Here is a 13486-nt window from a genome sequence, read left to right on the forward strand (position 1 = left end):
CTATGGTGCTCTGCAGTCTGCTCCCCAGAAAAACCCCTCTATCCACTAACCCGACAGGAGAGGAGGGAGGGCTTTGGCTTGCTGTTTTAAATCACTCATGGTGTAGTGTAAGCGGTTACATTTATCATACATTAAGTATTTATGACACAGAAGCAGCCGACTGGTGATAAAAATGGGACATAATGGAGTCAAATTCCTCCTACAAGTGAAATTGTAAGTTGTATTTTCAGTTGTAGTTATCAGATTAAAAATCACTAACTTACTAAATTTTACAGCCTTTTATCGATCACCTCTGATACATACAATCATATTGATTGTATGATTTGTTTGTTTTGGTTTCTTTTTGTGTTTTTTTATTTCTTCTCCTGACTTTTTCTCTAAATGCTGTAAAACCCTTTGAAACTCTTAATAAAAAACAATAAAAAAAAACACTCATGAAATAAAACTTTACATCACAACTATGTCCTTTAATTACACAATTCACAGGAACAAGTGGTTCAAGCAGGCCAAAGTTTCAAATGTTGCACCTCATAGATATGAAATCACAGTATTTTAAGACCTAATGATCACTTTCTAAGAATGAATCCCTCCATCATGCCCTGACAGTATAATCTGAATTAAATAAAGACGCAAGGGGCCTGTTCTCTCTTTCACACAGTGCCCGTGTGGATATTAAGCTCTCTTTACTACACTTATAGTGCTCTCTTTTTATTATGCTAATGAGCATATCAAGCCACTGGGCTCTGATTTGTCTTTCCTTGTTAATTGGAATGAAAAAAAAAACCCAGAGCCATTACTAACACTGCTTTGTTAAGTCCCTGCACTGCCTGGAGTCAGAGGAAACATCCCTAAGCCAGCTACAACAGCTGGTGATTTACCAAGAGATGTTGAAGTGTGGACGTGCTAGAAAGGCACATGAGATTTTTGATGAGTTGTTTCCATCATGCAGCTCGAAAATATATTTCAGTTTTAAGATGGGATGTTCAATACCACTTTGAGTCAATGTTCAACTGTGATTGTAATGTTTAAATCAGGGTGTATGCTGAAATACTGAGGTTAAATTAAACACCTTTTTAAAGACTTTTTTAAAAACCTTTCAAAAAGTCTGAAGACCTCATCGAGACTTTAAGCTGTTGTTAGTAACTAATCTTTGACAGTTGTAGTTTGCATTTTGACCTAAATTAGGAAAGCTGAGAAGGAATAAAGCTTGAAAGAATAAATTAAACTAAATGCAGGTTAACTGACATTCACATTACCACAACAAGTAACAGCAGTTATTCAAGGCCAGCTTGCAGAAAAAAAACAAGAACTTATTTCATCATTGTCAAATTTTAGGAAATGCGCCTGAGATTGTGTTATTTGCTTTCTATCAGTGCTACATATGGACAGCTATTAAACTACTGTATGAACTGAGTTTGTTGTCACATTAGCCAACAGATATGTTGGGCTGCTAGCGCTACATATAGCCCGTGCCTCACAAAATTACAACTTTGCTTGTTGTCACGTCTCAAACATCAGCGCTATGTAACTGTATTGATAAATACCTCATCTCATCGTGTTGTATCCAGTAAAAAGTTGATTTGAAAAAAGAAAATTTCACCACCACCAGGTGTGGTTATTTTTGAAGGTTCAGACCCTGAAAACATTTTTGAACGAGATGGACTATTTCCTATTTATGGAGCTGTCTGTCAGGGGTTAGTTTGTAACAGTTGCAAGGAGGAAAATAAATATTAATGGGTACTTTTGGAGTCAAAGCTTGAATACCAATAAAATTTAATACCTCATAACATTACGATTAAGACTTTTAATACTTTTAAGAGCCTTAATTTTCCCACAACTGATTTATCAACTTTTAATACTTTTCAAGACCTCACGGACACCCCGTAAACAAAGACATGTTATTTGTAGGTAGGTAGGTAGGTTTTTTCAGACCGATACCAGTACTTGTACTACCTCTTGAGAAATCACCAATACCAAGAACCAATACTACTTTTTTTGATGCATAAAATTTAAAATCACAGTGACAGATCATTGATCAAAGACAGCACAGTCACTCTGACAATAAGTCCAAAATAAAACACAAACAACTCTCTCTGAGTTCATAATTTTTAAAAAACAAATAATTCAACAAAAGTGCAAAATAAAACGAACAACTGTCAGAGTTTACGTATTTTGTTTTTTAATAATTTGAAGTGCAAGATAAAAAAGTCAAACTGCTTAACTCTCCCTGGTTCATTCATGTTGTCTGGATCATTGAACCATATAGAGTGGACAGCGTGGCTCCACCATTTACCATTGTACGGTTTGGAGCCAAAATTCCTCCGTCACAGGTGCCACCATTGGTAGCTGTTGTGCAACCAGAGTCTGCGCAGTAGAGGCTATGAGTGATTCTGGGAGAATCTGAGTGGAGCCAGGGGTGAAAAATAATAATTGTTTTTTTTTCTTTCGAGAGTCTAATCACTTCTTGACTCTACCTCCGGACCAGTGGCGGGCTGCTGCTGGTCAGTCAGGGAGGGGAAGCTCACTTTTTCTGGCCTACATCATAAATTCATTTAAATGTAAATTCTACCCTTCGTTCCTTTTCAAGGAAATGATCTGTGACCCTGTCGTACCAGCCAGGAGTTTTTTTCCAGGGATTTTACCTGTGTTCTCTCAATGGCCAGCAGAGCTAGACTGCTGAAACGGCCTTGGCCCACTGTGTTGCGGGTGTAAGACTTGAGACGCTTTAAACAGGAAAAGCTCCTCTCTACAGAAGATGCTCCGGTGAAAGTGTTTACCTCCAGACAGATCATCCAATCATCATGCAGAAGCCCAGCGTCCAGGCCAGCCCACTGCCTCATTGACCCCCAGAGACGCTGAGCGTTCAATGGGCGGGACAAAGCCCAGCGTTTATCCAATGACCGTCCAGTTTCTACAGTGGAACAACCCACTCTATGCTTCCCCGCTGAAGTCAGAAGACTCTCAGCGTCCTACTGTGTTAAAGCGCTGAGACGCTGCGAGGATGAATGAGAAGGCGGTCGAGCCAGTTACCTGTGATAGGTAGCTGATTCTGAACAAAAGATGAAGGAATTCTAGCGCAGATTTTATCACTGAAAGTTACACACAGCAGAACATATCACCACTTTTTTGGGGACATCTAAGGGGAAGCTGAGCTTCCCTTGCAGTCTTGGAGAAAACGCCACTCCTGACATAGAGCATATTTTACATATTTTACAATCCCCCCCAAAAATACACAAGAACGTCAGCTGTCAATCATCGTTAAGCGTAACATAAAACCTAACTTTTAACCTCTTTTTAATAATGAAAACAAAACTTTTCAGAAAACAGAGAACCTGAATACAACAAAGCCCAAATCACTACAACAACTGAATGTGAGGAACATTTCTACGGGGTGTATTAATCTTTTAAAGTTTGACCACAGCACATCTGGAATGACCGGAGAGCTGCAATTTTTGACCTGTACTGCAGCCAGCCACCAGGGGGAGCAGTTTTTGTAGAGACCTCACTTCAAGCTGAGCAAGATGATATCCATTTATTTTTTACAGTCTACGGTCTGAACAGGGCCTGATGCACATTTGCCGTGGTGTCAAACCGCAGCAAGGAGCACCAACTACTGGCGAGGAGGACTTGCTTGACGTAAGATTTATTTGCCTAGAGTAACGGCTGCTGGTATCAGCTGCTGGAGTACCCAGGTGCTCGTATAGATGCCTGGGAAAAAATGCTGGTATTGGCCTGATACCTGATACCAGTACTCACACATCCCTAGTTTTAAGCATCCTGACTAAACTGTTGAAACATTTCAAAAAGAAAAAAAGAGAAAAATCTAACAAGCGACCAAGCCTCACTCTCTTCTTCCCTCTTCCCTCTGTGGGAGTTAGACCTCAGGTTCAACGACAGGGAAAAGTGTGAAGAGTAGAAAAGGAGTTTAGAGAGAATACGAGAGGTTCCTCATCCTCCTCTCATGTTGTTTTGAAGTGCATCGCTTTGAAAAAGTCGGAATGGACAGCTCATGCAGACTGATGCAAGTACTCAGCAATGTTTTGGGCTTTTTAAGATAGTGCTGCCGTGCAAATACGATGGGGCGATCAGTCATGATAGCTGTGTGTATCAAGTTCCACAGTCAGGTTCAGTGTAGTCAGTTTGATAAAAGAGCTTCAAAACAGAACGCTTGGATACATCTCTTTTGCGTCATGTGTAGCATCTTCAATATCGAACCAAAAGGGTTTTAAGTCAGACTATTCATCAGAGATGATCATTCAAGGTGGAATACTCTTTAAGTGTTAAGAGTCCCACGCAGGATGGGTGTCTTTGTAAAATGTGATGCATTTCATGAAGAAGGGCCACTTAATACAGCTTTGACAGGAGGGAAAAAAGTGCTGCGATAATAAAATGAAGCCAAGAAGAAAAAATTAAAAATAAAAAAAAATATCTGAAAAAAAAAAAAAAAAACAATGACAAAAAAATTGCTGCATCTCTACTTAAAACATTTACTAAACTATTGACTTACTGTTGACTAAAGGTCAGGGGGATTTTGTTAATACAACATCTTAAAAAGTGGAAGCTGGTGAATACTTTTGTTGCATTGTTTTTCTTTCTGGCATTGCACTTTGCACTGAGTCATGACCAGCTGTGCAAAGAGTTTTAAACAAATTGTGCAGATCTTCCCTGCTATGATTGGACATTAGTATCAGACCAGCAAAAGCAACGTTTAGTGAGTTATTGGCCCAGGATCAACACAGATCACACTTCAAAACTGAGATCTTTTCTTTTTTTTTTTTTTTTTTTTTTTTGCAATATGCTAATCTAATTGAGCTCCATTTATTAACCAATCAAAAACACAGTGCACAGTACCTGTGATGACCTGTGAGAGGTGTAGAGCTACTTCTGTCCTTTGGCAGACCAGCAGTCAAAGCGTCACCAGTACAGCCACCCAGCTCTCCTGTCACCCATTCAGGCACACCACTGTTGCTGTGCTCCACGGCCTGGCCAGTCAGTGGCACATCATAGTAGATAATCTAGAAAGGAAGAATTCAAAGACAAGACATATGCAATATGTTGTAGTGATACTGAAAAAGTTGTAATTGCACTACATCCAATCACAAAGTTCTCTTTTAATTAACTTCAGCCTCTTATTGGGTATTTTCTCAGTGAAGGTTTTTCTATGACAAGTTAATTTTACTCTAAGAAATTGACTTTGAAGGTGTATAGTGTGACAGTGAGATAAATCCCCTCACCATGTAAGTAGGTAGTGGCTTCAAGCACCCTGGCTCTGGTTTGCTGTTGAAAGGTAACTCCAAGACCCCTCTTTTAAGCATGTTCAGGAGCAAACGGGCGTACACATTGCGGTTCTTACGGCCTAACAGACCTGAACCGCATGCAGCAGGGTCACACAGCTTCTTTATCCATATCGCACATTGCTGGCGCTCTGTTGTCAGTGGAAGAGTGAGAGGCAAAGGAAATAGGTTAGTAAATAATTGAGTTTGGGGTTTCAAACCACATTATTTTGTGTTGTGTGATAAATGACAAGCTTAATACAAAACTACACTTCAGTACTGTACTAATAACTATATTAGTGGTGTGTAAACTGTGGCGTGATTAGATCTATGATGACATCTCACCTGACTTTCTGGGATGCTTGAGGACATAAGGCTTCATGTCCAAAAGGCAATGGTCAAACTCAGAGTCCAACCTTTCCCATGAGTCCTCCTGATTGCTCATGGTCACCTAAAATGATGGAGACATTACTGTTGTTATGATGTGGCTTCCTCTATTGATAGTTGCTCCCATTGTTAGCGAGCTGCAACAAGTGTGCGTGAAACGTTACACAGCAGATGAGTTAAAACTAGAAAGTGGGCAGAGTTAGCTGTGTGCAGAGTAATACAGTGTCACGTTATGTTACCATAACATGAGTACAGGAGCTGACACAGATGCTAGCGCCACACACATTAGCAAAAGTGCTAAAGCTGAGGAGTGAGGCGCCGCGGATGGGCGCTGTCTCTAACAAATTTAAGGAAAGAAACTATCGATACATTATCAAGAGAATGTAATTCAGAGATATTTTTAATAATACTAAAATGCGAGTTACCTTTAACAGTGATTTCGCCGCTCAAAGTGGTTCAAAACTTCAACGTCCTGATCCTACGCCATTTCCGCTTTCCGTAGCGACGCAGCTTCTCTTGTTGTCATGACAACGATATACTTCCCTGTCTTCACTTCCCCTTCGGACTGGACTGTGCAGTTTTTTTTTGTTGTTGTTGTTTGTTTGTTTGTTTTTGACGTGGATAGTATTTGGATTTGCTATACCAAATGTGTATTTATTAGCGCCAGTACGGTTATAACTGCATCAGCGCTAGGAAAAACATATCCAGTTTCTTATCACACTTTATTATTGCGATTTTTAATCTCTATAGCCTATTATATTTAAAATTTTCTGGTTGAAAACCTAAGATTAAAAAATATATTATCAAATCCTCTAGCTTTTTGGCTTTTCAGTACTCTAATCGATAGTTGGTGTGGTCCTCTAAGCCTCGAAGCTGTGATGTCGTCAAAGTACCACACGATGGCGCCCAACACCATAACTTTGTGCAGCATGCAATCATCCCCTTGCTTCATTATACAATATTAGATCAGATCATATAAATTGAGTCTCTTCAGAGAGTAACAACCTACTTCACCAAAGCTCATAAACAGTAGGCTATATTTTTAAAAATCAGGCGTCAAAATCCAAGTGGCTGCTTCCAGGGGCGAGTTCATTAAAAATTGACTACAGCCACAGAAAGCACCACTTATTGTTTAGAATTAACCCAGACTAAGGCCCAATCCACAGAGCAATTTGCAGTAATGACATTAAGTAACTACAAAGTTCTGCGGTTTTTTCCAGTTTCCTCCAGTCTGGCTTTTGATTTTGACTAAGGTGAGCTACTGGCAAAACAAACTTATTGGATTGGACAGTGTACTGTGGGCTCATTTGCAATGTTTTAGCCCCTGTAAATACTGTGGAAAAAAAAAAAAAACAATAGTATTGTGTTAATCATTATGCGCGCAGTCATGCTACAGCTGCACGGTGTGGCACAGTCAAAACTTAAAAAGTAAGGAAAATCTCCCCAAAATAGGGCTTATCTTTTAGCATCTATGATAAATATTGTTCCACTGTGCTGGAGCTCTGGATTCATCGGTATGATGAATGCTGCATGTGCGTTATGCGTTATGCGTAATTGCGCAAACTCGTCCCTGTTGTCAGATCCTTCGGGTAATACAAACAATTAGGGGAAAGAGAGCACAGGGGGGACTATCCGACATGGAGTTTTCTTGCTAGAATCACACATAAGTAAGTCAATAATTGCTTAAACTATCTCTGGGCGTTTTGTCTTTTACAATTTGTTGTTTATGGCTGCATGTTGGCGGCGTTCCAGTGCGCAATTCATCAGATGTATTTCAGTATCAGTTCATTTTGGTTGAACTTGAGTCACACATAGGGTAGCCTAAATATGACAAGAAATAAATGTTAGACATTGGAGACTTGGACATTACCTGTGCCCTTCAGACATCACCACTGTGCTACTCTGACGTCCAAGTAGTAAAAGCAAGACATCTTCATCGGGTCTCGTATTTAATTACCTCTTACAGGAGTTTTACTTGTTGTAAACGTGAACCAAAACTGGAGTGAATATTCCCACAGCACGTGAAGGCAGGCTTCATGACGTCACTGCAAATGAAAAAGAAGCGCTCAGCTGCAGTTCAGGCAGAGGGGAGGCGTGCGCTGTGACAGGAGCTACCCCAGCACCAACAGCCAGCACTTACCAGGAACAGAGAGGAGACGAACAGCGTTCACATATCGGACAAACGGAAGTTTTGGCTGTGTGCTTTTTTGTTTTGTTTTCCCCCACACTATGGCTGACCACCTTTTACATTATAATGACTCAGCTGGGGTCGGGAATCGATTCGCCCGCAAAGGTGCTTTGCGGCAGAAAAACGTGCATGAAGTGAAAAACCACAAATTTACTGCGAGGTTTTTTAAGCAGCCCACGTTCTGCAGCCACTGTACAGACTTCATATGGTAAGTATTCCATATGCACACTTGTCTCTTTGACAGCCTGTCACTTTCATCAGCTTAATTGCACACGTGTGGTGGATAAATTACCCTCTTTCCACTGAATGTACTTTCTGAAGGGTGAACCCAAACTTGCAGCTTTTGTTTGGCTTTAATTGACCTTTTCAAACTCTAGATAAAAAATTATAAATTTATATTTCTGTGGGAGAATTAAACAATTTTATGTATAACAGCTTTTTTTATTATTATTATTATTACAGGGGATTTGGGAAACAAGGATTTCAATGCCAAGGTAAGAACCTTCCTTGTGTTTGTCTATTTTGTTTGTAGCAGAAGCATAAAATTGCTATAGCCGGGCTCAACACATCTCATTAGGACAAACCTCTGTTTCACACTTAAAGCTGAAAAAAAGTTGAGGAGCATCATCATAAAAATGTGAATTCAAGCTCAAACAGGATGCTTTCATGCTTTAAAGTTTCATTTTATTGCTCAGTACACACCCTGCAAGCTGGAAGCAGAAAACCTTTGCGTTTCTTTTTGAACATGTGGTTCTGCAATCAAGAAATGATACATTTTAAGTGTGCTTTGAAATGCAAGCTCAAGGGAATAGATTACTTTATGCATCAGTGTGCGTGTTGGTTATCACTCAGCTCTGTACAAATCTCCATCAGGCATCATACCTGCATTACTTCAAATACAGCCATCAAATCTTTTGACACCTTTGAGGCAGCTGCTTTTCTATGTCCAGAACCTTTGACATTTACGACTTAATTTGCCACTGCTGTACCAGGAAATATTGACACATAACTGGAGTTTGAGCAGAGATCTTCAGAAGCCGTTTCCAGATTGATCAGTATGGTTTGACTGAGGCGATGGAGATTGAATTGAAGGTAGAGGCTCACTTGCTCGCTGGGAAGCCTGGACTTTTTGCATATTGACTGCTGTGTTTTTAGCTGACGCTAAGTGATCTTGTCATCCTGTGGCCTGTTCAAGCTCAAGCTAGAAGGGAAGCTCCAAGGTCCAACTAGACAGGCAGGCTGAGCTTCCTGGGTTGTGGGCTCTTCTTGCATGGACTCACTGAAGCCTTCTGCAGAACTGAAAGACTCCATATTTTAAGGATACTGAAAAAAGTCTTCATACACAAGGTGGTGTGTGTGGCTTGGATCACACTTGGCTGCAGCAGAACCATATTTCGCCGCATTTTAACCTCTGCTAACCCGCTCCCACTGCAAAGTATCATAGTTTGGGTACTATGGTGGCTCCTGGTAGGCTCCAGGCTGGAAAGGGTCAAGGACAGAGTCCCAGTCAGTGCTTCAAACTGGAAAGGATCGATCACAAGTTCCTTGTAGTCTGTGATATGAGGCTGGAGAGGGTCTGGTAAGGGTTCCTGGGATGCAGGGGCTTGAAGCCAGAGAGGCTGTGGCACAGACTCTGTGTTGGCCAGGGCTTTAGGGTGGAGAGGTTTCTGGCACAGGTCCCTTGTAGGCCAACACCTGAGGCCTGATAGTGTCCAGCTCAGGCTCCTTATGAGTTAGGGTTTGAGACTTACTGTTTTGAATGATTAAGTATGTTCATCTGACAGTATGTAAAAACACTTTGATTTCTCAGCTTGCGCACTCAAAAAGATCAAAAAGTTGAGTGAGGAACAGTAAACACTTCTCACTCTCGGTGGTCGCCATATGGGCTACGTAGAGGAAGTGGCGGGAATTGATGGAACAACGATCGATGATGTGATGAATGAAAAGCAGAAAAACACTTGTGAACAGTTGTGAATGCGATCCTAGTTTCTGAGCAGTACGAAGCTGCAGAGTTTGATTTGGGATGACACCACCCTGCAAGATTTGTACACTATTCCAGCAAGTACAGAGTGTACACTGTGCATTTCATATCAGTGTACTTACAGAAGCACACGATTCGGGACACAGCACTAGGGATGCATGATATTGGATTTTTTTTTGCAGATATCCGATATGCCAATATTTACAACTCATTCAGCCAATTATAAATATCGATACAGATTCTGATACGGATATTTTTTTGGAAGTAGTGTACAGTATTTTGGTGCATATTCTCATCACATTTCTTATGTATTATTAATTCATTGTGCAAAATAAGAAAAATACTTAAATTTGGCCAATTTCACAGTTGGCATATAGTTAGTAAACATAACCTCTGTTTACAGGAAACATGTGAGAACCATAGACTGTATATAGAGTGGACAGTGTGGCTCCACCATTTATCATTGTGTGGTTTTGAAGCCAAAATTCCACCGTCACAGGAGCAGCCATTGGCAGCAGTTGTGCAGCCAGAGTCTGCGAAGTAGAGACAATGAGGGATTCTGGGAGAATCTGAGTGGAGCTGGGTGACAAAATGTTTTATTTTTTTCCTTTCGAGAGTCTAATCACTTCTTGACTTTGCCTCCTGACATATTTTACAGTCCCCGAAAAAAATACATGAGAATGGCAGCTGTCAATCATCGTTAAACATAACGTTAAGCCTTGTTTTTAACCTTTTATAACTAATGAAAACGAAACTTTTGTGAAATCAGACATGAGAAACATTTCTACGAGGAGTATACATTTTTTTTTATGTATATGTAGTTTGACCACAGCCCATCTTAAATGGCTGGAAAGACTCGTTTTTTAACCTATACTGCAGCCAGCCACTAGGGGGCACAGTTTTTGTGGAGACCTCACTTCGAGCCAGGCAAGCGGACGTCCACTTTTTCTTTTTTACAGTCTTTGGTGAGGAGTGCAACTGTTAAACTCAGATTCAATAAAATCGTTTGCTCTTTGATGGTAAATGTGCCTAAATGAGTCAGCTACATGTACCTTATATACTAGAGGTCGACCGATATGGGTTTTTTGGGGGCCGATGCTGATGCCGATGCTTTCCAAATTTGGGAAGCCGATGCCGATATGCATAGCCGATTTTTCCAATTTGATATTCAGGCCGATTGTTAAATAAATATATATTTGTCACATTTTTGTGAAACGCAGCAATTTCTGAGCAACTAAAAGAAATCTATTACAACAAGTCGTGTCCAGTCCTCTGAACATTTATTCAGCTTTCAAAACAATGACATATTTTGTCTGAGTAAACACACAATGTAACAAGCAGTAGTAAACATTCACACTCTTCTTAAAATGTCAAAAAAGAAATTTAAACTTATTAATCTAATTTGAACAAAAGTATGTAATGTATCCAAGTGGTTCCACAAGTTTGAGGTGCTCATCTTTTTTGTGCCTGATCAAAAATTGCGTCATTTTATACAACGGATCAAAAATCGGCTTTTTAAAAGAAAATACGGCCGATGGCAGATAGAGACAAATGTACAAATATCGGCCCGATATATCGGCTGGCCGATATATCAGTCTTCCTCTATTATATACTGCTGCTTAAACTCAAACTTAACTTAAACCAGGAGCCAAATATGTGACTTCTCAAAAAGCACTGTGAAAACAAAAACATAGAAAGTGCAAAATGAGCTTCAGTCGCTGATTGGGACTTAAATAAGTAGGTGAGCTTTTTCTACACTGTACAATTCTTTGAGCTGCAAACACTGTGTAACAGAGAGGTACAAACAATGAAAAAATATATTAAAAAAAACATTAGCAGCTTCAGCTCATGGCACAAAGGTTGGGCATTTAATCAAGTGTGCTGAAGCACATTATTTTATCTATTTGATCTATCGATATGGGCGTGTTGGCTGATAGCTGATATTTCATTTTTGAGCCAATATAGGTTGATAACGATGATGCACCAGTATCATTGTGCATCCCTACAAAGCACTGGACATGGCTGGAACCCTCGGCTGGTAGTTCAGAGGAAATATCTGTACTATATATTAGAGACAGACCGATATGAATTTTTGCGGGCCGATACCGATACTGATTTTTAGGCAAGGAGACCGATAACCGATATTTGAAGCCGATATTCATTTGCAGTCAAAGTGAAAGTATTGGTGTAGAAAACTTTGAACAATACAAACTCTAACATTTAGAGATTTAAAAAAAGGCTGATTCCAATGTGCCCCAAAATGCCAAATATCGGCCCTGATAATTGGTCTATCCCTACTATCTATAACATCTGTTGACTCACCAAACATAACTCTGGCCCATCAGGAGCACTCGGTGTGTTGGGCTGAGATGACGCCAGGTCTGAGTTTTCTGCCTCTGGAGGCGTGTTGTAGCTCAGTTATGCAGGATTAAAGGGTTCATTATTCAGAATCTGCCAACTATTCTGTTCAAAGGTGGAAGCAAACATTTGTCATCTGTATCATCATCGATGTTGCAGGAGTCGGACATATGAGGATATCCATAGCCTGTTAAAGGAAGAGTTAAAAATGACATCTCCCTTTCTTTCTTTGTTTCTTGCAATTTTATTGTACTCTAGATGAGTTTGTCATTTTTATCTCCTAATCGTACTGATTGAAATGATCTCTTAAGGAACATCATTTTGGAAAGATGAATCTCTAAACATAGCAATAAAATGAAGAAATGTCAAAGATAATTTAGACTTTTCTGGTGGAGTAATAGAGTTGGGAAGACAGTTATTACCTCCCCCAGCTGGTAAAGCACCACTGCCATCGAACAGAATGAAACAGATGCAGGAAACCCTGCAAAGAGGCCAAGAAGGGGAAACAAACCTGATTAAAGTCTCTGTTGAAGGTAATTGAAACAAATTAAGTGCCCAGGAAAGTCACTGAAGAATGAAACTCGCTGAAGAAAAATGTCAGGGAACCGGGGTCGTTTGTGGAGAAGGCGCTCTGTGCTTCTCAGGAGGTATGGTTTGAGACAGGCTGCTCACTGGGACCAACAAGACTTAAGGAGTTATCTTATCATGTTTAGGTCTTAACAAACTCATTGAGGCTGCTGAGGCTGGATAGCTCACAGGTGGTCACAGCACATTTGTGTCATACTCATACTTTTGATGAATCATTAACAGCTTCTTGAATCTATCTGAGCTTTAGTGACTGTGTTAAGCTGGGTCTGCCTGCCTTGTTTGCCCTGTTGAAATCAACACTATGAAGTTGCCTCTGTCTTTGCCAGTGTAACATTTCTCTCCAGACATCTGACACTGATGCAGCTTACATGGGAGGGGAGAGGCAAGTGAAAGGGTGAGGAGTGAGGGAGACAAAGATGAAAACAGGAAGAGTCATAAGAAGGGATTACTGAGGTCGAGGTGAGGTTAGATTGCCAGCAAGGAGCTCAGGCATGGAAACAAATAACATGATCTCACACAGAAGAGGAAATATCGGATCGGGGGGAGATTAAATTTACAGAACTAAAATGCAATGCCTGTGACAAGATTACCGTGACTAAGCTTCGAAGTGAGGTCGGTTTGCAGGGCTTGAACATCAGTGTCAGTTTCTGCATGGGACATTTGATCACAAGAGATGAAAATGTAACAGGACATGTGGTGCTTTGCTTGAAC

General features: G+C 40.3%; 2 protein-coding genes across 4 annotated transcripts in view; one reads left to right on the plus strand and one right to left on the minus strand.

The window, feature by feature from the left end:
• LOC141809443 (axin-2-like) overlaps window positions 1–6159 on the minus strand; it is a 211143-nt gene extending 204984 nt beyond the window's left edge. For both annotated transcript variants that reach the window (XM_074696462.1, XM_074696460.1), the window contains exons 1-4: window positions 6086–6159; window positions 5619–5724; window positions 5235–5425; window positions 4852–5015 (exon numbers count right to left, since the gene is read on the minus strand). In XM_074696462.1, the coding sequence (XP_074552563.1) occupies window positions 4852–5015; window positions 5235–5425; window positions 5619–5718 (455 nt within the window). In that variant the 5' untranslated portion in view covers window positions 5719–5724; window positions 6086–6159. The remainder of the gene's footprint in view (window positions 1–4851; window positions 5016–5234; window positions 5426–5618; window positions 5725–6085) is intronic.
• Window positions 6160–7723: 1564 nt separating this feature from the next.
• Window positions 7724–13486, plus strand: part of prkcab (protein kinase C, alpha, b) — a 197043-nt gene continuing 191280 nt past the window's right edge. For both annotated transcript variants that reach the window (XM_074696466.1, XM_074696467.1), the window contains exons 1-2: window positions 7724–8056; window positions 8311–8342. In XM_074696466.1, coding sequence (XP_074552567.1) covers window positions 7890–8056; window positions 8311–8342 — 199 coding nt within the window. In that variant the 5' untranslated portion in view covers window positions 7724–7889. The remainder of the gene's footprint in view (window positions 8057–8310; window positions 8343–13486) is intronic.

Source organism: Halichoeres trimaculatus, unplaced genomic scaffold, assembly GCF_033239565.1.
Source record: "Halichoeres trimaculatus isolate MK-OKI-2021-1 unplaced genomic scaffold, fHalTri1.1 fHalTri1_scaffold_20, whole genome shotgun sequence".
Taxonomy (NCBI): Eukaryota; Metazoa; Chordata; class Actinopteri; order Labriformes; family Labridae; genus Halichoeres; species Halichoeres trimaculatus.